Raw genomic sequence first — 26,324 nt, 5'->3', positions numbered from 1 at the left:
TTAGGAATATTCATATGTCCATTTCTTGCTTGGTGTTTTAAGCAAAAATCAGCTTTTTAATAATTTTGATTTTTCTGGTTTGTTTTTTGTTTGCTTGTTTTTGTTTTGCTTCTGTAAAGCATTGTGGAATGTATTTAAAGTTGATTTTTTTTAACCTGGGTTCAGCTACCTATAATAATCAAGGTGGATTGTTATCAGTCATGTCTGGCAGGAGCATGAATTGGGTAGCTGAGGTTAGTCACATTAGGAGTTAATAGCATGAGACCAGCAGCCAGGTTTTCTGGGCTTTGTGCATTTGGAATCCTCAGCTGAACCGGGATAATTCATTTAAGTCCATGTATATATACTGCAAGGAGCTGTGAGAGTTAGTAAAGCAGTCTTCAAAAATTGCTTCAGAAAACTGCATATAAAGGACTTCTATTTTATTACAGCCTAATCCCCTTCCTAGTATAGGAAGTATCACCACACAGGCTTAGGGGCAGCTAGTGACCCTTTGCAGTCTCTGAGGCCAAATCACAAGAAAAATATCTTAAAGTATATAAATGTTTTGGGTTAAATATAAGGCAGAAAGTCTCAAAGTTAGCAATATTAGGACTTCCTGTTTTTACAGCCTGTGTAAATTCAGGATAGATGTTGGTGTTTAATTCATAATTACAGATAGTTCTTTTTATGGGTTATAGGACTTTTTAGATACCTTAAGATATTTAAAAATACTGTAATGCAAATTACCTATGGAAATATCCATTATACTTGGGTTAAGATCTAAATTTCCGAAAACTGTGAAGAGGTAGCCATGGGGATGCCCATCTTGTATGAACCATTATGTCTTTCAAAATTGTGAGAAATTCAATCCCCTCCGGTTCTCTCTAGGCCCATATTATAGTGTGAATGACTGTGAACACCTGATGCTCATTTCCTCAAGCCACACCAGAAATCTCTTTCATCATTTTCTTGTCACACTCATGATTTTCTTCTGCTTTCCTCATTTTCCAGTGAAAAGAAAGTAGTCAATAGGTTATAAAGAAAAGAAGGGGTTTTTGGGGAAAGCGAGTTTATTTATTTTTATTTTTATTTTTTATTTTTTTGGGACAGTGGAGTGCAGTGGCACAATCTTGGCTCACTGAAACTTACTCCTCCTAGGTTCAAATGATTATTCTGCCTTAGCCTTCCAAGTAGCTGGGATTACAGGTGCCCGCCACCTCGCCCTGCTGGTTTTTGTATTTTTAATAGAGATGGGATTTCATCATGTTGGCCAGGCTGTTCTCAGACTCCTGACCTCTAGTGATCTGCCCACCTCGGCCTCCCAAAGTGCTGGGAGTGCCACCGCACCCGGCTGATACTTGCATTTTAAGGAAAATATTTTAAAAAGTTTTTGACTTTAAAAAGTGGAGAAAATTATAAGAACAAAAAGGTAACTAAAAAATAAAGATTGTGATGATGTATTATTCGTCTAATTCTCATATGATAAGCATTATCCATGCTTCTATCAGATCTTTGTAATTTATTGCTAGGCCTTGACTTTAGACTCTTAGGTTGTTTCCAGTTTTTCCTCCATTATTAGGTAATGCTGCCATGGATGAGTTCTTGCACATAGCTTTTCCTTAAGGTAAATTAATAGTGAGAGTCTTTGGGTCAAAAAGAGATAAACATTTAGGTGGATTGAGCTTTAAGAGAAGGATGGTAGGCTAGAGGACCTGCCATGTGGCTTCTGTATGAGTCTGTTCGGAAGCACTTCCCTCTACTATCTGGTTTTTCCTCCTCCTTTTTTTTTGAGATGGAGTTTCGCTCTTGTTGCCCAGGCTGGAGTGCAATGGCGTGATCTCGGCTTACCACAACGTCTGCCTCATGGGTTCAAGCGATTCTCCTGCCTCAGCTTCCTGAGTAGCTGGGTTTACAGGCATGTGCCACTACACCCAGCTAATTTTGTATTTTTAGTAGAGACAGAATTTCTCCATGTTGGTCAGGCTGGTCTCAAACTCCTGACCTTAGGTGATCCACCTGCCTCGGCCTCCCAAAGTGCTGAGATTACAGGTGTGAGCCACTGCACCCAGCCTCCTCCTACTTTCAATATCCTTTACTCCCACTTGAACATGGGGAACACTATTTTGAGGGTCTCAAAACTCAAGTACAGGGTAACTGGATTTTTGTTGGTTTTTTTGAGACAAAGTCTTGCTCTTGTCGCCCAGGCTGGAGTGCAATGGCGTGATGTTGGCTCACTGCAACCTCTGCCTCCCAGATTCAAGTGATTCTCCTGCCTCAGCCTCCTGAGCAGCTGGGATTACAGGCACCTGCCACCACTACCAGCTAATTTTTGTATTTTTAGTAGAGACGGGGTGTCACCATGTTGGCCAGGCTGGTCTCGAACTTCTGACCTCAGGTGATTGCCCGCCTTGGCCTCCTAAAGTGCTGGGATTACAGGCCTGTGCCACCCTGCCTGGCCCCAGAGTAACTGGTTTTTGTATGTTTGTTTGTTTTGGTGTTTTTTTTTCCTAGAGCTTAATTTCCTTTGTTTTTCAGAAAAAAATACATTTTTACTCATTATAAGAAATCCAAATAGTATGTAAAAGGATGAAAAGGAAAGTAAAAAAGAAAAAAAAATCACTGGAGGCAGGGCATGGTGATTGCTTGAACCAGGGAGTTGGAGGTTGCAGTGACCGAGATTGCGCCACTGTACTGCAGCCTGGCGACAGAGCGAGAGACTCTGTCTCAAAAAAAAAAAAAAAAAAAAAAAATCACTGGAGACTCTCTACCTAGAGGTAACAAAGGTTATTATTTTTATTAACATCCTTCCAGATATTTTATATTCTCCATATAGGAGATGAAATTTCAACTCAGTCTTTCTGACTTTGCAGTCAGTGAAACCTGGGTGTGAATTCTGTCTCTGCCTCTGGCTGCCTATTAATCTGGATAAATTAACCTCTTCAAAGCCTCAGTGTTCTTATTGTTAAAATAAATTCCCTACTTCATAGAGTGAGTGCGAAGATCAAATAAAGTCCCTGGCACTAGAAACTGCTCAAATGTTATCCACAATTTTTTGCTGGAAGTAGTATGGTATCCTTACAGTACTGACTTCTTTCCAACTAGACTGCAGCTAAATGTTGAAATTTTTCAGGTGCAAGTTGTCAAAATTTTATATTTTTCATAAGTAGTGATTATTGAAGGATAAACGTCTTACCATTTTCAAAGCCACTTAAAGGAGAAAGGAAAATAATTTTTTGGTTATTTTGGTTTTCCAATTGTAAATCTGAATGATGTAAAAAATATATAATAAAATAGGATATCTAGTACTTTAAGATGTACTTGAAGAACATGGTAAAAATATGTTCACAATAATATTTTATCTTAGAAATGTATTCAGTAAAAAATCTCTTTATTCAACTATCCTCTTGATTCAGGGGAAAAAAGGATTAGCATGGGAGATAACAGAATAGGAAGTTTAGGAGATAATGAGACTTCTGTTTTAGTAAAGTAAATAAGCTTTAATAGTTTTTTGGTCATGTATTCAGTTTACCAGCCTTGAAAATATTTGTAGGAAATTTTAAAAGTTTCTCTATTTCATCCCCCATGATAAAAATTATATAGAAGAAAAGCTGAATTGAACTTTCTTCACAGCACACTGAAAAATATCTTCTATAGCATTAATCAGATCACAGAATGCATATTTAAACAAAAATTTGACTAATTTATTATTTATTTATTTTTTTTTTTTCTGAGACGGAGTCTGGCTCTGTCGCCCAGGCTGGAGTGCAGTGGCGGGATCTCAGCTCATTGCAACCTCCGCCTCCCTGGTTCAAGCAATTCTCCTGCCTCAGCCTCCTGAGTAGCTAGGATTACAGGCATGTACCATCACACCCGGCTAATTTTTGTATTTTTAAATAGAGACGGGTTTCACCATGTTGTCCAGGCTGGTCTCGAACTCCTGACCTCGTCATCTGCCAGGCTTAGCCTCCCAAAGTGCTGGGATTACAGGCATGAGCCACTGCGCCCAGCCGGACTTATTTATTTATTTATTTATTTATTTTTTGCTTTTTAAAGATCCCAAACTACGTGCTTGGCTGTAACGGAATAAGGTAATAATCTCCTGGGTTTTTTTTTTTTTTACTATGTCTTACATATACTTTTCCTTTCGTTTGAGAGAATGCCTCAGAGATGAGAAAGGAGGCTTTTGAAGAGGGTAATACTCTAATGACAGCTGTTTCTTATTTTATTTATTTATTTTTTTTGAGACAGGTTCTTGCTCTTTCACCCAGGCTGGAGTGCAGTGGCACAATCTTGGCTCACTGCAGCCTTGACCTCCCAGGCTCAAGCAGTCTTCCTGCCTCAGCTCCCTAAGTAGCTGGTACTAGAGGCACAGGCACCATGCCTGGCTGATTTTTTCTATTTGCTGTAGAGACAAGGTTTCACCATGTTGCCCAGGCTGGTCTTTAACTCCTGAGCTCAAGCAATCCTTCCACCTCAGCCTCCCAAAGTGCTAAGATTATAGGCATGAGCCACTGGCCCTGGCCCTGTTTCTTATTTCTTTTTCTAAGTACAGAAATCCTTGGGTTGGCAGATGTAGTAGGAGGGAGCAATTGTTCTCTGTTCTCATTTCTAGTGGATTGAAGGAAAATGCAACTCTCTTCATAACTATGAGGATTAAGGGGATTAATCGTGTTGAGAGAGGTGGGGTAAGAGATAACGAAAAAGATTCATCCCTATTATCTTCTTTATAGCTGTTCCTTGACTTTCTACCTATGATGCAGGTTCACTAAGCTCCTATGGAACCACTCTGAAAACTCATGGTCATCAGGTCAGGTTTGATTAATCATATTCTCCCAACTCTAGAAGGATAGTAAGGAAATACCAACTATAGCACATTGAGCAGAGAAGTAAGATCGTATACCCTAACTGGGGAAGCCCAGTATAGCAGGCATCTTGGCAAAAACAGGGAGGAGTTACTTTTTCTTCATCCCATGCAATTTCCCTCTTACAGCAGAAAAATAGTCCTGGCTGACTATCTGGGGTTCGTGCCTAGTAAAACATTTTTATGTATTTGAATTTTCTCTTCCCTCACCATTCATGGAACTGAGATTTGAAAAGTGAAAAGAACAGGTGTCAGTTGAGAACTGTTATTGAAAGCTTTGCTTATCAAAAGTATGCTGAGAATGTCTAGAGAAAAATAGCTTATCTTTCAGTAATAGTGCTTTAAAGCAGATAATGCCACCCCTTTGGTGTTAAAATGGAAGAGATAATGCCACCCCTTTGGTGTTATAGAGGCATTTTTCTTTATTCATCACAATTTAAATTTAGTATTGTAGAGCCTTTCACAAAATTTGTCCCCTCTTACGGAATTTTGAGGTCTTCTTATTTTAGAAAAATATGCCTTCATTACATTTTATTTGCTTGTTTGTTCCAGAAAAATATACTGTCTCTTTATTTACTTCTGTGGCTTGAATTATTGCTCAGTTCTATTTTTGTGTTATTTCCCTTGATAGCCCATATCTGTTTATCTTGTTTGAAAGTTAGCAGATTACACAAACTGTTAGGGGGCAGGTTCTAAGTCAGCAAGAAGTGATGGTTCTTGTTTTGTACATTCTTGGGGGCAGAGACAGTAAGTAGAAACTGAGTGATTTGTATAAGTACCCTCCCATTAATTTGTGTAATCATCCTTTAAGCATAGCATTTAAATTACCTGAGTTTTTAGCGGCCAGGCATGGTGGCTCACGCCTATAATCCCAGCACTTTGGGAGGCTGAGGCGGGCAGATCGCTTGAGGTCAGGACTTCAAGACCAGCCTGGCCTACATGGTGAAACCCTGCCTGTACTAAAAATACGAAAATTAGCCAGGTGTGGTGGCAGGCGCCTGTAGTCCCAGCTACTCAGGAGGCTGAGGCAGGAGAATCGCTTGAACCCACGAGGTGGAGCTTGCTTTGAGCCAAGATTGTGCCACTGCACTCCAGCCTGGGTGACAGAGCGAGACTCCATCTGAAAAAAAAAAAAAATCACCTGAGTTTTAAAAGATAAAGATGATGATGATTATTATTATTTTGAGACAGGGTCTCACTGTGTAACCCAGGCTGGAATGCAGTGGTGCGATCTCAGCTCACTGCAGTCTTCACCTCCCGGGCTCAAGCTCTTCTCCCACCTCAGCCTCGTGAGTAGCTGGAACTGTAGGTGCATGCCACCATACCCACCTAATTTTTTTTTTTTTTTTTTTTGTATTTTTTTTTTTTGGTGGAGACAGGGTTTCGCCATGTTGCTCAGGCTGGTCTCTAACTCCTGAGCTCAAGCGATCCGCCCACCTCTGCCTCCCAAAGTGCCTGGATTACAGGTGTGAACCAGTGCACACCAGGCTGGGAATTGTGATTTAATTGTTCTCGAGTACAGTCTTTATTAAATGAGGAAACAGAGGCACAAAATGTTTAACAACTTGCCAAAAATTACCCGCTATTAGTATGTGAATAAACTAGGATTTGACCTCAGGTCTAAGCTCACAGGTTTTGATTATTGGTTATTTGGAACATATTTAGAATATTATAGTATCAAAGTTTTATCATTTCCTTAAAACAGATTAAAAAACAGTTTACTATATTTTTACATATCACAGTATTACATTTTTAAGATACTTTTCTAAAGCAATGTCTCTCTAACTTTATAGAGAAAGTTAGTGGGAAATAAAACCCAGTAGAATATGCATTTTACCTGGTAAGTCTTTCTGAAACGTGGCACTAACATTCTGTTACATGAAGCTTTCTGAAGTACTTGCCTTTTTCGAGCAAAGGGAGTGATTAGAGGAAGGTACAGCAGTTGTTCCCTATCTCATAACATATTGTAGAAGTAAAGAGATGACTTTCGTAATCAATTATGAATTAATGCAAATTTCAGTTTTTATTTTGAACTCATAAAAGCATGAGTTTAGTTGGATTCTGAAACTTTGAATCATGATAGACATAGTTTTTTTTTATAACTAGTGTTTTAAATATGAATGTGAATTGAGCTTATGGGACTGTGATTTTAACAGAACGAATAACCATATGTAACCCTATTCTCCAACCTCTCCCTTCATCCCCTCTCACCCCTATTTATCAGATCCTGTGCAGTGGGGAAAGTGGGACACAGTCTCAGATTTCCACAGCATCATTTAACTTAGTAAAACCAAGTATGCCTTCCAGTTTTTGAAATCTTATATTTTACACTATACTTAAAAGATAGCTAGCTGACAAGAACAATTTAAAAATAGCAGACCATGGACAGGTGACGAAATGTCACGCTGGCAACACCAGACTACATTATACAAAAATCATCAGATGTCACGCACTTGATTCTATTTTCACAGCTGATTAAACAGCAGTATTTGTTGGACAAAAGGAAGAAAAAAGAAATGGCCTCTTCTGAATTTGGAATCAGTTTTTCTTTTGCTGTTACATATTTTATTTTCCTCCAAAATTCCTTAATAACTGTAAAACTTAAGATATACAATGTATTAAGTTAAAAAATTATGAAATAATTTCAATTTTAGAAAAGAAACCTTTACACATATACACTCCCTAACGTGGAAGACTGTAAATCAAAATGTTAACAGTGCTTATCCTTGGTGAGCTTGTTTTCTCCATTTTTTTGCATTATGTGATTTTTCTCCAATGAAAATATATTGCATTTTATAATCTAAAAATTACTTTTGGAAGAGGTAAAGAAACCAGCTTAAAGATGCTGTGAATGATTTTACTTTAAAAAATTACATTATTAGTTGGGGGAAAAATTAGATTATATTTAGATAATTGATTCTGATGGATATGGCCTTCTCGACCCAGAGTGTCTTTTCTTTTCTTTTCTTTTCTTTTCTTTTCTTTTCTTTTCTTTTCTTTTCTTTTCTTTTTGAGACAGAGTCTTGCTCTATCTCCAGGCTGGGGTGCTGTGACACGATCTCGGCTCACTGCAACCTCCACCTCCCAGGTTTAAGCGATTCTCCTGCCTTAGCCTCCCGAGTAGCGGGGACTACAGGTGCATGCCACCACACCCAGCTAATTTTTTTGTATTTTTAGTAGAGATGGGTTTCACCATGTTGGCCAGGATGGTCTTTATCTCTTGACCTCTTGATCCGACTGCCTCGGCCTCCCAAAGTGTTGGGATTACAGGCGTGAGCCACGGTGCCCAGCCTGGAGTTTCTTATAAAATCTTTTGTTGCTCACTTTCATCCAGAGACCTGCTGAAGTCAAAGAGGTCAAAGAATTAAAGAGAATACCAAGAAAGGTAAAAAGTGTTCTGCTTTTCACCAATTAGTGATACCTTCAATCTGCAAAACACTGCCTAAGGCTCTTGTTTTACTGCATCATAAGAAAGTTTAGGTTGGAAGTAATCAGCGTACGATAGAGAATAATAATTTGAAAACTACCAAGCTTCCTTTCAGTTTCATCTTTCCAAGCTGAAAAGTTCTAGGAGCTTATGGAAAGGGTCAAAAAGGATCCATGTAGGTATGTTTAACTTCTGGAGGACAAAAAGGGTACCCCTTTACATTTGGGAAACTAAGTAGTTATAGGAACATGTAAAAACTTTATTTGATATAGTGGTTGTAAACTACATAATTCTTTACCGTAAATGGTAGACACAGGAAAGAAAAGAAGTCAAATAAGGATCAGCTAAATTTGGGTTTGCATGATTTCCTTGATAACCCTTTATTATTATTCTAGAAATATTTAGGGAATATTGCTAACTTTTTAGATAGCACACCCTCCTCTAAATATTCCTTGGTTAAAGTTTGAAAAGATCCTCCATATATGCGATTTCCTTAAGTTCTGATGGGCAGTGATTTTGAAGTCTTGATGGGCTTTTAGGTAGACTTTCCAGTGACTGGCTAATCCTTGTTATATTTGAATACCCCAGAAAAGGATGAAAGCTGGTTTAGAGTAAATCACATATAGTTTTCATAGATATTAATATTTTTTGATAATGAATCCAAAAACGATGGTGAGAACATTGAGATAGCTAGTTGAAATGAGAATATACTTTCTCCCTACTGAGTCAAAGCCTTGTTCTGGTGACAGTTTTTCCTATTATAGGTTCTGATCAAGGTGGTGGTAGGAGATAACACTTGTTGCCGACTATAATTTTCAGGGACTCTAAAATGACTTAGGAACTGAAAAAACGTAAGGCACGTAGAACAATTATATATAGATACAGTACATGTATCTTTTAACAATGGGGTAGTTTTTGAAATTCCTAATAATTAGCTTCTAGTAAATATGAAAACATTTATGAAATCTATAAAAAATAGATGGTTCTTTTAGATTTTACTCATATGGCTTTTTAATAGAAAACATGATCTAATCTAAGAAAATAATTTTACTATATTACAAATGCTAGCAAAATTGTCTCTGCAAAACCGGAGAGAGATGAAACATTTTTTTCCTAATAAGGTTTGAAATGATAAAAACTAAAAATTTTCATTGAAAGCTCTATAATGCTTCATGATAAAGTTAGAACAGTTTTATCAGAATCCATCAAATTCTAGTGAATTTTCTTATTTATGGATGTATTTAAGATTTTCTCATTCAATACATGCATACACACCAATATAAGTGATGCTTCACTTGCGAGGGTTTTGTTTTTCCCTGCCTCTTTTTTTTTTTTTTTTTTTTGAGATGGAGTCTTGCTCTGTCGCCCTGGCTGGAGTACAGTGGCGCAATCTCGGCTCACTGCAACCTCCACATTCCGAGTTCAAGTGATTCTCCTGCCTCAGCCTCCCAAGTAGCTGGGATTATGGGCATCCACCACCACACCCAGCTAATTTTTGTATTTTTAGTAGAGATGGGGTTTCACCATGTTGGCCAGGCTGGTCTCTAACTCATGACCTCAGATGATCTGCCCTCCTCGGCTTCCCAAAGTACTGGGATTATAGGCATGAACCACTGTGCCCGGCCTTCCCTACCTCTTAATATGAAATGACCTTTTACAAATTATCGTAGCCTGGGAGGCAATAAGAAATCAGGATGGTCCTGTCTAGGCAAAAACTTCATTTGCTTAGGAATTCATGATTCTCCCTTTTTATTTAACGCAAATGCCCTGCTTTGTCTACTGTGATGCTTTCCTTTTGGGCAAAAAGAACTTAATAATGCTATTTGCCTCCAGTCCCCTGTAACGGAGTTTACCATCAAATGACGACTGACTCTTTTGCAATTATGTAATATAAAACTGTGTATGTTGTAAAAATCAATCATTTTAACCTTATCTCCAGCTTTTTCTGTATACTTTCTCCCCAAAATACTGTTGACATTTATTTAAACAATGGTAGTGAAATAAGATTAACATTTTTTGAGAATTTCATGATAACCCTTGACATAATTGAACATTAAAACCTTGCAGAGCCAAGTTTATAGATATTAGCTTTACACAAAAGCATTGTTTCAATAACTATTTTGTTGAAGGAATTTGGTCAAGAAAGCTTTCTAAGTACATTTTTTTTTTTTTCATATAAGACTCTCTCAAATTTTCCTTTTGGTACATCTACCTCCTTGTCCCAAATAATTAATGAAGAAAACATAACAAAAATGTCTGCATCTTCCATTCTTGCCCCTAGGGGCCATTAGTTGAAGCATCTGTTTCTGACTTAACATCTTATAGACCAGGGGTTGGCAAACTTTGTGAAGTGCTAAAGAGTAAATATTTTAGGCTTTACGGGCCACATGGTCTCTGTCACATATTGTTCTTTGTTTTATTTTTGGTTTGGTTGTGTTTACAAGCCTTTCTAAATGTAAAAATGATGCTTAACTCAGAGGCATACAAAAACAGGAAGCCAGCCGTGTCAGCAGACGTTTGCAACTCCTGTTATAGACTTAAGGATGAACATGTGGAGATTAGCATTATATTCAAGGTCATATCACTAGTTAGTGTTAGGGAGAGCCACCAGAACCCTAGATTTTTAGGCCAATCATTTTCCCCCATTCTGTCTCTTTTATGAATTTTACCATCTTCCTTCTGGTTGCCATTCTGATTATTATATTGCATTTTTGAGCCACTATGAAACCTCTCTTTTTATTCTCTCTAAGCTTCAAATTTATATACTTGTTTGAATCTTTTTTTTTTTTTTTTTTTTTTTTTTTTTGCTGCTTGAATGGAAGGGCAGTATAAATGGTTGTTTAAATAAAATGTTTAATCCAAGGAGTTGGCATGTTTAAATTGGAATGCAGGAGATGTGTTAAATTTCAGACTATTATAACAGAAGCTTCTTTTTTTGTTTTTTTTTATTTATTTGTTGTTGAAACTTTGGCTTTAAGACTTTTCATGTGTATGTTTTATGACTTAATTTTTAAAACTGTTGTAACTGCTTTGGCCTTTGATAGCATTGTTATAGATTAATCTGTTTTAGATTTTTGTAATGTTTATATTTTAAGATGTGTTTGAAATGATTACATTAAACATTCTTTTTGCTTAAAATTATTTTATTTTTTAGGACGCATGGGGATAAATTTCCATCATCCAGGAACAGATAATATTATGGCACTTAACAGTAAGTCTTCATATGAAATATTCTATTAAATTAGCAGTCAAGTTTGCAGCATGTAGTTTCTACATTCTTGATTGTTGGTTACATTTTAACCTTCCGCTGAAAGGAGTATAGACCATTGTTCTGTACTAGTGGTTCTCAAAGTGTGGTCCCTGGACCAGCAGCATCAGCATTGCTTGGGAGCTTATTAAAATCTCAGGCCCCATGACAGGGCTATTGAATCAGAAACTTAAGGATGAGGCCCGGAGGTCTGTATTTTAACAAGCCTGTATGTGATTGTGATTCAGGCTAAAGTTTGAAAATTGCTGCTTCAAACCAGGGTTGGCAAACTATAGCTCTGCAAGCTGGATCTGTTTTTGTAAATGAAGTTTTATTGGAATATAGCCACACCCATTCATTTATGGATTGTCTGTGGCTACTTTTGTGCTACAAAGGCAGAGCCACAAAGGCCAAACTATTTACCGTCTGACCCTTTACAGAAAATGTTTGCCAACTCCTGCTCTATACCATTGGGTTGGAGGAATGAAGGAGGTAGGTGAAGGGAGAGAGGAAGTGGGGTAGAGAATGTAATGTGAATGAATAAATCAACTTATTTATACATAACTCAGAATTTTTTCATGGTGGTAGATAGCCAGGTATTTCAAGCTGGACATCCAGGGGTCTCCCATTAGTGGAATTTGCATGGTATATGTGTCAGCAGCTTTATAGGTTTGAAACAGTTTTGTCAGTATAATTGTTTGATCAAGTTCTAAAGCAGCAAAAACTTACTAACTGGAAAGTCATTATATTAATTAACACCAGAAGAAATAATCTGGGTGGCGTCAGCTCTCCTTCCTAGTGTCAATGGATCAGATACCTTTGCAGAAGAACAGTCTCTAAATGGAAATTGTTCATTTTCAGAAGGACCTATATAAGCCATTGAATCTTTTAGACTTTAAGTTTTCTCCTCTAGTAAATGAGTGATATCAGATTGTCCCCTCTCATCTTCCCAGATATACAAGCTGACTCTCAATACACATGGGAGACATACTGGATAAATCTAGGGTTGTGTACAATATTATTTCTTTCCCTCTTGCTTGAGTAGGTATGTTGAATGTCATTGGAGTTCTTTAGAACAGATTTTAGGTTATCTCTAAAATATATATTTCACATCTCCTTGGTTCTGACATGCAACCAATGAGTACGGCTGAGAACCACTGGCAGTGCCTGATGATGCAGGTCCTAAGCCTCTCCATGCATATTTTTTTCTAGATTGCTAGTATCCGTGCCTTTTGGCAGGGTTAGGGGGATGGTCTTAGAGACAATAAGAATTCCAAAGTATCTACCTCTAATTTTCTAACTTCTAAATGAAAGGTCACTTTAAATGTAGATTATGCTGCCTCTAACTTTTTTTCTACTGCGATGGGAATTAATAAACATGCTTAACTTGCTGAACTTGAGCAATAATTAATTGTGAAAAGACTTCAGTTAGATTATGGGATTTAAAGTTGAATGTAAAAGAAAAGAACAGTATGGTAGTGTGTCTGCCTGAAGGAATGAGTGTGTATCTCAGAAAAGACCTAATTGACATGATGTGAATCCTCTTCTGCAAGAGGGAGAGGATATAGTTTGTGATTTTTTGTGGGAAAAAAATGGAACTAAAAGACATTTTTCTTTTTAAAAACTTTTTATTCTCTTTGGTTTGATTTTCTTTAATTCTCTGCTTTTAAATCCAAGATTTCATTTATGCTCTTTCCATTTTGTTCATGTTGTGTAATCCCCTGTTTAGCTTCAATTTCTCCAATCCTTGAGAGAAGGGGGGTGATTAGGTAATCTTAATGATTGTTTTCAGCATGAAGATACTGTTATTCTGTAATTTTTTTTAAGTACCAAAACGGCCATTTTGCTGATACCTATAACAAATGTTGATGAGTTACACATAGTTGCAACAGATATCAGAGTGCATCAATCTTTGAATGTCTCTGTGGTTGCTGCCCAAGGTCAAAGAACCTTGTTGTCTCCTTAAAATAAACCATACGAACAACCAGAGTTTGATGTTTACATTACCTACCATCAGTTTTCTTTCAAAGTTGACTCCAGCTTGAGATGATCAGAACAAAAATATCCTCCATAGTAGGTACTTGTGGGACCTGCCGGCTTCGACAGATTTGCTGGGATAAACCTTGTTTTCCTTTTTGTACAGTTGATCCCAGCCCATCTGGTGACTTACATATGTAGCATATGCACAAACACACACCTATCTATTATTTTTGTCTTCTTTTTTAAAATATGTATGTATTTTTTATATTTTATAGAGATAAAGTGTTGCTATGTTGCCCAGGCTGGTCTTGAACTCCTTGCCGCAAGCAATCCTCCCACCTCGACTTCCCAAAGTGCTGGGATTAAAGGTGTGAACCACCACACCTGTTCTTTCTTTTTATGCCTACCATTTGTTGCCCTAACACTTTTTGTCCGTGACTGGTCTATCCTTCTTCCTTTCTGTCAACCTTCATGTAGGAATAATTGAGATCGCTGGGCGCGGTGCCTCACATCTGTAATCTTAGCACTTTGAGAGGCCGAGGTGGGCAGATCACTTGAGGTCAGGAGCTCAAGACCAGCCTGGCCAACATGGAGAAACCCCGTCTCTACTAAAAATACAAAAATTAGCTGGGTGTGGTGGCGCATGCCTGTGATCCCAGATGCTCAGGAGGCTGAGGCAGGAGAATCGCCTGAACCCAGGAGGCAGAGGTTGCAGTGAGCCGAGATCACGCCACCGCACTCCAGCCCGGGTGACAGAGTGAGACTCCATCTAAAAAAAAAAAAAAAAAAAGGAATAATTGAGAAGAAGTAACAAATCCTGAAACATTGTTAATTCAGAATTGTGATTATCGAAGGGACTAGGTTGAAGTTGAGCTGTATTTTCGGAAAAGAAGGGATTGGCTAAGAAAATTATAGCAAATTGAGACAGTTTAAATTTTTTTAAAAAAGAAAATGCGAGTCAGTTGTAGTTCTTTCTTTCTTACCCTTTTTTGCTATGTGAAATTTGTGCTTCCTAGGTCTCTATGGAAAGCTGCCAATCATTATGTTTCCCAAAAAATCTTCCATCCTTTTTTTACTTTCTTGACTTCACCAAAACCTGTCTCCTAAAGATATGGCCTCAGTTCTCCTGACTTTATGGGAAAGATAGATGTCATAATATACATTCTTCTCAGTACTACTTTCCAGCTTTGAATTGGCCAAGTTCCCGTTTTTTGGTGTTCCTAGTGCGTGCCCTCCAGTTATACCTTCCTCCAAGAATCACCACTGCTGACATCATCTAGAAGACAGAAAATGAAGCTTAGAAGAGAAAGATAGGATACCACTATGGAAGACAAATAAGAGTTACCAGTAAACCTTCAGACATTTAGGGTGTGGAAAAATTGGCGAGGTTTGTGTAAACCAAAGAGTCTACTGATTTTTCCTGTTCAAGACCATGAATCTATTAATAGTAAGAATTGGCAGGCCAGCCTTTATGGAGGAACCCAAGAGGCACATTCCAAATTTTGGCCTTTCTCAAAATATTAGGTCCTCAAGTATTACAGAATATAGAAGGGGAGGTAGGGGGAAGAAACTCCAATCCATCAGTAAGACCTGCCACTTGTCCAATATTTCCAAAATAAAGTTAGTTCTGAGGCAATATACCCCTTCTACTTAATCAGGTAATATATTTTTTCCTAACTGTTTAATAATTCTGCCCATTTTATTTTAATCTTCCTTACTTTTAAACAAAAACACTCGACGTTTGCATAATGTATTTTAATTTTTCCCATTGGAGAAGGAGGCTGCTAAGAGTTCTTCTAGCTACATATGTGGTAGTAGTTCTACCATCCGTATTTTTCTAATACTAATAGTAGCTTGTGTTTCCTTTTTCTTTTTCTTTTTTACATTCTAGGTCAGGGATGTCCAACCTTGTGGCTTCCCTGGGCCACATTGGAAGAATAATTGTCCTGGGCCACAAATAAAATACACTAACACTAATGATAGCTGGTGAGCTTAAAAAAAAATCTCATAATGTTTTAAGAAAGTTTACAAATTTGTTTGGGCCGCATTCAAAGCCGTCTTGGGCCACATGTGGCTTGCGGGATGCAGGTTCGACAAGTTTGTTCTAGGTGTAGAGTTGGTTTAGCATTCGTGGTCTTGTGTAGGATTGATGCCTAACTTGGTGACTTTTCCTCTATTATGCTGATCCTTAGAAAAGGATACTGGTGCCTCCATGATTCATCACATAAACCAAATTTATGTTCAAATTAATGTTCAAAATCAGCATGCCTGGTCTTTACTCCATTTGACTGGTCAGTTCCTCTTTTTCCAAGTAGAAAATGGGCTTGGGAAAACAGATAAATATCGGAAAGTTGCTTGATAGGTACAAAAGCAGAAACTGGGAATAGTGTTTCTTAAGGAATAGTATCATTCAGTTCTAGGAAGATATCTTTGAAGCAGGCTGGAAGGCATGTGAAACTTGAAGATGCAGCAATGAATTAGCAAAGCCAAAGGCCTCATCTGGAGTTAGGTAGATCCCATTCCCTCTTTACAAGCTATATGGCCTTGAGGCCACATTCTTAACTCCTCTTTGCCTCAATTTCTTCACCTGTAAAATGGAGATAGCAATCAGTAAAGTGGTTATATATATATTTTTATAAAGCTTAGCATAGTGCCTGATTTGTAGATAATGCTCATATGAGCTGCTATTGTGAATGTTTGCAACAGGCTTATTATTACCTTTAAAGATCTTTCTTTCTTTACGTATTAGTTTCAAAAATATAAGTTTATCTCACATTGGTTACATTTAGGTGGATGCTTTCCTGATAGAATTTAAGACAGCACACCTGTAAGTCATTTGGTTACATTTATTTACTTATTTGGAGACAGAATCTCACTCTGTTGCCTAGGCTGGAGTACAGTGGTGTAATCTCGGCTCATTGCAACCTCTGCCTCTTGGGCTCAAGCGATTCTCCTGAATCTGCCTCCCGAGTAGCTGGGACTACAGGCACACGCCACTATGCCTGGCTAATTTTTTGTATTTTTAGTAGAGATGGGGTTTTGCCATGTTGCCCAGGCTGGTCTCGAACTCCTGAGCTCAGGCAATCCGTCTGCCACGGCCTCTCAAAGTGCTAGGATTACAGCTGTGAGCCACCACGCCCGGCCACGTTTAGATAGGTGCTTTCCTGATGGAATTGAAGACAGCACACCTGTAAGTCATCACATAAGCTAGCATAGCTGTATTGAGATGTGGTTCCATTTGTTTTTGTGTGAATCTTTTTCTCTGGATGAAATACTTTCTATTACTTGACTTTGGAACATGCAAACGTGCACTGTCTTTGGATCCTACTGGCCTTTCTCAGTTGTTAAATATCTTGTGATGTTGGCACTTTAAAAAGTGTCACACGCTGCTGTTTGGAATGTATTAATAAAATGATACAGCCACTTTGGAAAACAATTTGACAGTTTCTTGCAAAGTTAAACATACAACTATCATATGATGCAGGAGTTCTCCTGGGAATTTACCCAAGAGAAAAAATGAAAATGTATGTCCACACAAAGACATATGTGCGAATATTCAAAGCAGCATTGTGGATAAACAAATTGTGGTACATCCATACAATGGAATACTACTTGGCAAATAAATAGCAATGAACTATTAATACACGCAGCAACATAAATGACTGTCAAAATAATTATGCTAAGTTAAAAAGCTAACAAAAGAATACATACTAGATGATCCTGTTAATATAAAATTCTGGAAAATGTAAACTAATCTATTGTGACAAAATACCACAACTTCAAGAAAGGAATTTTTGTAGTAACATTGTCTTCTTTTTTCAGAGGACAAAATTGAGGGCTTAGATCTTGGAGAAGTCATGTGTAATGATGGCATCTAGTTGAGCAAGTTTCTGAATCTCCTTAAGCCTTTGCTTGAAAACCTGTAAATGGGCAGTTAGGATATTTACTCTACCTCATTGTTTTTGTGAGATTCAGATGAAGTAAGGCACACGTACAAATAGGGTATTATTACTGCTACATTTGGGAAGTAGGAAGCATAGTCTTACCCAGAGAAGATACTTCTAGAGAGTTAATTTTTCTTTTTTTGAAGATCATAGCTTTGTAATATAACAGAGATTCAATATTGTTTAAATTAAAAGTTTTCCTGCCATTCCTTTTCCAAGATCTTTGATGTAATTAGAGTCTGTTACAAGTTATAAGGAGATAAATTAGAATTTTGAAGTACCACTTCCCTTCTGACAAGGAAAGATGATTGTTTACCCTCACTCTTCCTTATCAAAGTTTGTAACTTTGCAAAATTGAAGATTCCTAGAATAAAACCTAAGTAGTTTGAAGACTTAAACTTTTGATATCTTTCTTCTTTTTCTGTATCTCATGAATTGATATATAAACATTTTGATATCTTAAGCCAAAAAAAGACACTCACCTCTTTAGAAGCTCTGAGGTCATTGATTGTTAAACAATGTATACATAGCTGATACACCAAGAAACTTGGAACTTTAGGTTATTCTGTTTTCTACATTTTCCTCTTATTAATGCCTTGAAAACATTTTAGAAGGTTTTGCTTATATTTCTATTTGAACTGAGGGCTGCCAGTGCATTTGTGGAATCAAAAGAGGCAATGTGAAAGGGCATTGACATGAACATTTGTGTTGGGCAAAGACCCCTGTGTGGCTGCAGAGCCTCCTCTTCCCCCTCCCTTTTATCCTCTGCTGGGAGTGAACTCCTTGGGGAGAGGCTCAGCTGAGAGGAAGTGGCAGAGAGGGAGCTGAGCACATGATGCCAGAATGGGAATAAAGCCAGCTTTGCTAGAATTCCAAATGGCATTTTCCAAAATTTGAAGAACACATTGTTGTTTCTGTTCACTGTGAGTGGATATAAGTAAATAATTTCTTGGTAGCATAAAAAAGTATAGTAAAGGAATTATCTTGAGATTCTCAGATTAAAGACATTTTGTCTGAGAATTTTTAACTTTTTGAAGACAAGATTCAGATTTTCTCTTTCTGTCTGAACAGGTTTCTATCTGAACAGGTTTAGAAATAAAACTAATATATGGTTGTGCTATGAATACATTGTAAAGGATGGCTAATTTAGAAATGAAAAAATTAGAAGAATAAGTAATGTTCCATGACTTCCAAGTACTCAAATTTCAAACCATTCTAGTTGGATGCTGCACATGAACATGGTAAGGGACCTAAGAGATTGTTTTGTTTTGACTTTCTCATTTTACAGACTGGAAAGCTGAGATTCAAAAGGCTGTAGGAATTGGCCAGGGTGATATGGAGCTAGGAGCAGAGCCTCTTGCCTCCTGGTTGAGGGTGGTACCTTTTGCTTTAGAAACTTAATTGTTAAGAGTAGTTACATTATTATTATTATTATTATTATTTACTACCTTAACACAAACATGCAAATTCGGTGTCTTTGGGAAAATAGTTTCTCTATTATTATTATTTGTCACCTTGTTTATGCTCTGAATGCTTAGTAAATTCTCTTTTCCTGAAAAATAGAATGGTAAACCTAGTTTACATGGCCTGATATTGAATATTGTCAATAAGTGAAGTCTGAAATGTTCTTGACTGACTTTATTGCATTTTGGAAGAAGTTCTTTGTATTTGTGAATGTGTCTAAAGTGACAGTATTGGGTAGTTCTAACCAAATAAGGAAGATGCAGAAAACTGAAAATTTACTTACTTTTCCCTGTGGACTTCCCTGTTTTCTCCACTTGTATAGGCAGTGGAAACTGGACTTCACATTTACAGCATTCACCCCACTTGTAATTAACTATTTAATGTTGGTGTTTTTCTTTAATGTGTATGTTTCAAGAGGGCAGAGACTAGCTTTTATTCACAGTTGGTCCCTGGCTTGACGTATAATGCCTGGCCTGTTGAATACGCACTCAATATGGGTGATCAGAAGAGAGAGAAGGAGGACTGGGAAAACATCTCAGTGTGACTGTGAAAAGCACAGTCTAACAGTCTTAGAGAATATCCAGTCCACCTTAATTTCTTCCTAAAAGATGTGCTTTAATTCTTCCTTTTGAAAGATGGTTATAACACATATAGATCTAGCAATGAGCAGTTTACGAAGTGGTCTCACAGACCTCTGTGCTTTTGTAATGCTTACTATGGTTTTTCCAGAACATGGAAAAAAATCCACTTTTCTTGAGCACCAACTTTACCCCAGGACTATTCTCTTATCCAGACAAAACATGGCCATATGATAGAGTAGTGTGTGAAACTGAAATGCAGTTTTTTTCCCCCTTTCAACTTTTAGGTTCGGGGGGTACATATGCAGGTTTGTTACATGGGTAAATTGCATGTCAGCATGTTGCTAATGTCATACAGCCAGCAAATAGCTGTATAAAGTTTAGACACACAGATTATTCTGCCAACCAGTTCCTAATCCCGTGTGATTTTTACTCTTTTGGATTTTCCCAAAAGGTCACTTGGGTTTCATTTAACTCCTTTATAACTATTAAATAAATGATACTTTATTGATTGTGGAGAGTCAGTATACTTCCACACATGTTCAGTGTTACTTTCAGAACATAGTCTCCTTCAATAGCAGCAGGAATTTTAAATGCCTTCTTTTCTTCATTACCCTCCACACACATACACTTTTGTTATATGAATAAAGTTTTGTGTTTTTTTTGTTGTTGTTGTCTTGTTTTTTCAGCTGAATATAGTAGAAACAGTGCAGTTTGAGGTAGGGAGGCAGACAGATCTGAGTTTAAACCCCAAATCCATCACTTATTTGCCATGTGACCTTGTGGCAAGTTACCTGTGTCTTTTATTTTTTATTTTATTTTTAAAATTTTTTTGTAGAGACAGGGTCTTGTTATATTGCCTAGGCTGGTGTTGAACTCCTAGGCTCATAGGATCCTCCTGCCTTGGCCTCTCAAAGTGCTGTGATTACAAATGTGAGCTACTGCACCGAGCCTGTGTCTTTTATTTTAAATGGACACTTTAACCCCTCTTTACAAATGGTAAGGTTGTGTAGTGCTCCTAATACCATATCTGGCAAGAAATATACACCAAGGCTGGGTGCGGTGGCTCACGCCTGTACTTCCCAGCACTTTGGGAGGCTGAGGCGGGTGGATCACCTGAGGTCAGGAGTTCAAGACCAGCCTGGCCACCATGGTGAAACCCCATCTCTAGTAAAAATACAAAAATTAGTCAGGCATGGTGGTGCATTCCTGTAATCCCAGCTACTTGGGAGGCTGAGGCAGGAGAATCGCTTGAACCCAGGAGGAGGAGGTTGCAGTGAGCCGAGATCACACCACTGCAGTCCAGCCTGGGCAACAGAGTGAGACTCTCTCTGGGGAAAAAAAAGGAGTACATACCAAACAAATGTTAGTCTTTGTTTCTTCCCTATTCTACCCCCCTTCCTTTGTTTCCTTTTGGGTTCACACTAATTCTCAACTCTAGTTATACAATCAAAACAGGAGCCAAAATAGAAAACACCCATGCCTGAGAGACTGTAATTTCATTGGCGTAGGGTGAAATCTGGTTGGGGGTGGAGGGTGGGCAAGGGATACGGAAAGGACCAAAATTAGATGTGTGTCTATCTTTATTTGAGGATGAACGAATCAAGTAGTATCGGGACTATGCTGTGCATATCGTAGTGTTCTTTCTTTTCCCTCAAGACTTGGTCTGCTTTTATTGTTCCCTGAAGTTTTCCCAAGTCCAGATCAGAAGAGGAAGGTGTTTTTGAAGGATCAGGGCAGGGCCGATATGAATGAGCAGCTTCTCCATGCTACTGCAGCCCTTCCGAAATGTCCAGGTCAATTCCTTGTCATAACTTTCTTCTGTGAAGGAACTCTCCTTCCCACATGAGAGGAGCCTTGTTGATAGAGAGAAGACAACACTGACCAACGGGCCCAGCCTTTGGTTCAGCTTAGGCTCCTGAACACACCAGCACCCATTTTGTTTACTTTCTCTTCTTTCTGTATTATTCCTTATGTTATTTGGGAGTTCAGAAATGTAGAACTAGCAAGTATTGGCTGTCCTGAACAGTGTAGGAATTGAGTCTTTATATACAGTTGTAGAAATCTCATGAGATTTTTGGCATAGTGGTTCAAAGAAGATGGTTTGTTGAAAACAGATGCCAGATATTTGAGTGTATACCACTGTAGTAAGCAATTTCAGACCTGAATTGGACAGATTGATCAGTATAAAATACAAAATACTCTGTTATGTGATTACAATTCTTAGAACTTTCTTCTTTCTTTCTCTCTCTTCCTCCTTCCCACCCTTTCTTTCTTCCTCTCTCCCTCCCTCCCTTCCTTCCTTTCATTCTCCATCTTTCTCTTTTTTTCCTTCCTTCTTTTCTCTTTCTTTCATCAGTTATTGTTTCATTTAGCAATGTGCTACTGAAATAAAAGCAAGGTGGTTATTAATTATTCTTAGTGGAATGCTGTCAGGTCACGAGTATGAGGGTGCGTAAACATCACCTGATGTAAGTGGGTGTGGATGCCCACTCTCTCCAGTAAGGTATAGCAGTATTATGTAGAGGAATTCTTTACCGAGGTTTGTTTCCAGAGATGTCTTGTCTGATATATACATTTTTAATTATCTTTTTCTGTTTTGATGAGGAATTTAGGAAATGAACTTGGAAATTCTAGAGTGATTACTTTGATAACATGTTATATATTGAGAAGTTGTATTAGTATCTTATATGTTAAATGTAATTTAGAAAGTAAATTAATACTAAGTATGTGGGGACACTGAAATGTGGTATAGCAAATCCTTGAGCTTGCATTTTGTACAAGACAGGAAGAAGAATAATAGAGGAAATGGACAATGTGGACTAGGGGTTTCCTAGGGAGTAGAAGAGACTAGATGTCAAGGCATGCAGGTATCAAGATTTTTATACTCTCTGAATAGGTGCTTACTTGTAATGATAATACTGGAAGAGTAGGTTGAATTGGGATTACTGGAATGTATGGGTCTGTTATATGGAATAGTGAGAATGAGGATCTGAAAGATGGTTGGGGCCAAATAATGAAGGGCTTTGGATGCTTCATGAGAAGCTTAGACAGACTAGTATTGTCTTAGTGGAAATTAGGTTTATCCAAAGGAGAATATTCAGGCTGATATGGAATATGGAAAATGATTTCTTACGAAGAATATTGAATTGACTAAAAAGAGTGAATAAAAAAGATAAAACCAAAAGGTGCTAAAGTAATGGCCCCCCAGTAAAAGTGGGATTAGGCTGGGGTCTGTGGGTAAGAACAACAGGAGAGTGTAAAAAAGAACTTTGTAACAATAAGAATGGTCCTACCATGGAGTATACAGATCTTTGGTTTTCTAGTTGTGTTCTATGGAATGCCAACATCCAAGAAGGTACTTTAAGTGCCACTGTGGGAGAAGGATACCCAACATTTGGGGCCATGGGTCCTTGCCATGCTTGAACTTGAACAGCCTTGCTTTAATACATTGTCTTTACTGGGGGAGAGAAGGCTCTGCTACTGTATTCACCCATTCTCACACTGCTATAAAGAACTGCTTGAGGTCAGGTGCAGTGGCTCACGCCTGTAATCCCAGCACTTTGGGAGGCCAAGGCGGGTGGATCACCTGAGGTCAGGAGCTCGAGACCAGCTTGGCCAACATGACGAAACCCTGTCTTTACTAAAAATACAAAAATTAGCTGGGCATGGTGGCAGGCATCTGTAATCCCAGCTACTTGGGAGGCCAAGACAGGAGACTCGCTTGAACCTGGGAGGTGGAGGTTGCAGTGAGCCGAGACTGCACCATTGCACTCTAGCCTGCGCAATAAGAGCAAAACTCCATCTCAAAAAAAAAAAAAACAAAAAACAAAAAACGACAACAACAAAACCTGCTCAAGACTCAGTAATTTATAAAGGAAAGAGGTTTAGGCCAGGCACGGTAGCTCACGCCTGTGATCTCAGTACTTTGGGAGGCTGAGGGCAGGTGGATCACCTGAGGTGAGGAGTTTGAGACCAGCCTGACCAATATGATGAAACCCCATCTCTACTAAAAATACAAAAATTAGCTGGGTATAGTGGCATGCACCTGTAATCCCAGCTGTGTGGGAGGCTGAGACAAGAGAATCGCTTGAACCTGGGAGGCAGAGGTTGCAGTGAGCTGAGATCGCACCATTGCACTCCAGCCTGGGCAACAAGAGCAAAACTCCATCTCAAAAAAAAAAAAAAAAAAGGGCAAGAGGTTTAATTGACTCACAGCTCTGCATGGCTGAGGAGGCCTCAGGAAACTTACAATCATGGCAGAAGGGGAAGCAAACACATCCTTCTTCACATGACAGCAGGAGAGAGAAGTGCCAAGCAAAGAGGGGAAAGCTACTTATAAAACCATCAGATCTCGTGAGAACTCACTTCACTATCACGAGAACAGCAGCATGGGGGTAACCAATCCCATGATTCAATTACCACTCACCGGGTTTCTCCTATGGCACATGGGGATTATGGGAACTACAATTCAAGATGAGATTTGGGTGGGGACATAGTCAAACCATATCAGCTATTTAGAAAGAAGTTTGAAAAAAACACACTAGAATAGGCTGAGAGACTTGAAGCAAGCCTCTTTATTCTTTTATCTCATACTTTTTATCTCATAATATCTTTATTAAGGTATTCTAGCAGAACCAGGTAAAAACACTTTTCTGTTAGCTCCAGAAATAAATCCTGTTTTGCTTAAGATACCTGTAGGTTTCTCTGTAAGATATTGAAAGCAGTGAAACAGAATGTTGCAAAAGTTCAGTTGGTGAGAATACAGGATATATTTTCTTATGTTCCTAATAACAACTAAATTTTCTGACCAATCCACAAAAGTACCTATAGGCATGTATCATTTTATTGTGCTTCACTGTATCATGCTTCATAGAATTATGTTTTTTATAAATTCCAAGTTTGTGGCAACAGTTGTGCTGTTTTTCTAGCAGCATATGCTCACTTTTTTTCGGTATATCATGTTTTGTTAATTCTCACAATATTTTAACCTTTTTCGTTATTACTATATCTGTTATGGTGATTTGTGATCAGTGATCTTTAATGTTACTATTTTATTTTATTTTATTTTTTTTGAGACAGAGTCTCACTCTGTCTGCCCAGGCTGGAGTGCAGTGGTGCAGTCTCAGCTTACTGCAACCTCTGCCTCCCGGGTTTAAGCAATTCTCATGTCTCAGTCTCCCGAGTAGCTGGGACTACAGGTGTGCGCCACCACGCCTGGCTAATTTTTGTATTTTTTAGTAGAGACAGTGTTTCACTATGTTGGCCAGGCTGGTCTCAAACTCCTGACCTCAGGTGATTCACCTGCTTCGGCTCCCCAAAGTGCTGGGATTACAGGCCTGAGCCACTGTGCCCACCTTGATGTAACTATTGTAATAGTTTTGGGATGCCATGAACTGCACTTGTAGGAGATACAAACTTAATTGATAAATGTTGTGTTCTGTCTGCGCCACCAGCTGGCCATTCTACTGTTTCTCTCCCTCTCCTCGGGCCTTCCCATTTTCTGAGACACAACATTGAAATTAGGCCAATTAATAACCCTAAAATGGCCTCAAAGTGTTCAAGTGAAAGAAAGAGTTGCACACCTCTCACTTTTAATCAAAAACTAGAAATGATTAAGCTTAATGAAGAAGGCATGTTGAAAGCTGAGACAGGCTAAAAGCTAGGCCTCTTGTGCTAGTTAGCCAAGTTGTGAATGCAAATGGAAAGGTTCTTGAAGGAAATTAAAAGTGTTATTCCAATGAACACACTAATGGTAAGAAAGCGAAATAGTCTTATTGTTGCTGTGGAGAAAGTTTTAGTGGCCTGAGTAAAAGAACAAACCAGCCACAACATTCCCTTATGCCAAAGCCTAGTCCAGAGCAAGGCCCTAACTCTTTTGCATTCTGTTAAGGCTAAGAGACGTTAAGAAGCTGCAGAAAAAAGCTAGAAGCTGGCAAACGTTGGTTCCTGAGGTTTAAGGGAAAAAGCCGTCTCCATAACATAAAAGTGCAAGGTGAAGCAACAAGTACTGATGGAGAACTACAGCAAGTTACTTACCCAGATTTAGTTAAGATAGTTGGTGAAGGTGACTACCCTAAACAGCAGATTTTCAGTGTAGGTGAAACAGCCATCTATTGGAAGAAGATGCCATCTAGGACTTTCATAACGAGAGAGGAGAAGTCAGTGCCTGGCTTCAAAGGATAGGCTGACTCTCCTGTTAGGGGCTAATACAGCTGGTGACTTTGAGTTTAAGCCAATGCTTATTGACCATTGTAAAAATCCTAAGGGCCTTAAGAATTATACTAAATCTACTTTGCCTGTTCTCCACAAATAGAACAACAAAGCCTGTATGACAGCACATCTGTTTAACAGCATGATTTACTGAATATTTTAAAACCACTGTTGAGACCTGCTGCTCAGAAGAAAAATACTTCTTTCAAAATATTACTGTTCATTGACAGTGCACTTGATGGAGATGAACCGGACAGTAATGTTGTTTTCATGACTGCTAATACGTCATCCATTCTACAGCCCATGGATCAAGGTATAATTTATACTTCCAAGCCATCTTGTTGAAGAAATACATTTTGTAGGCCAGGTGTGGTGGCTCATGCCTGTAATCCCAGCACTTTGGGAGGCCGAGGAGGGTGGATCACCTGAGGTCGAGAGTTTGAGACCAGCCTGGTCAACATGGTGAAACCTCATCTCTACTAAAAATACAAAAATTAGCCGTGCATGGTGGTGCACGCCTGTAATCCCAGCTACTTGGGAGGCTGAGGCAGGAGAATCACTTGAACCCGGGAGACGGAAGTGGCAGTGAGCCGAGATCATGCCACTGCACTCTAGCCTGGGTGACAGA

General features: G+C 38.5%; 1 protein-coding gene across 19 annotated transcripts in view; it reads left to right on the top strand.

Annotated features, from left to right (window-relative positions):
* CPEB3 (cytoplasmic polyadenylation element binding protein 3) overlaps positions 1–26,324 on the top strand; it is a 242,765-nt gene that overhangs the window by 99,607 nt on the left and 116,834 nt on the right. For 18 of the 19 annotated variants that reach the window (XM_016918864.4, XM_016918862.4, XM_016918863.4 and 15 more), the window contains exon 4: positions 11,425–11,481. The exons of the other annotated variant lie outside the window; for it this stretch is intronic. In XM_016918864.4, the coding sequence (XP_016774353.1) occupies positions 11,425–11,481 (57 nt within the window). The remainder of the gene's footprint in view (positions 1–11,424; positions 11,482–26,324) is intronic. 19 annotated transcript variants of the gene reach the window in all.

This window comes from Pan troglodytes, chromosome 8 (assembly GCF_028858775.2).
Source record: "Pan troglodytes isolate AG18354 chromosome 8, NHGRI_mPanTro3-v2.0_pri, whole genome shotgun sequence".
NCBI lineage: Eukaryota > Metazoa > Chordata > Mammalia > Primates > Hominidae > Pan > Pan troglodytes.
This window is presented reverse-complemented; position numbering and strand designations above follow the sequence as displayed.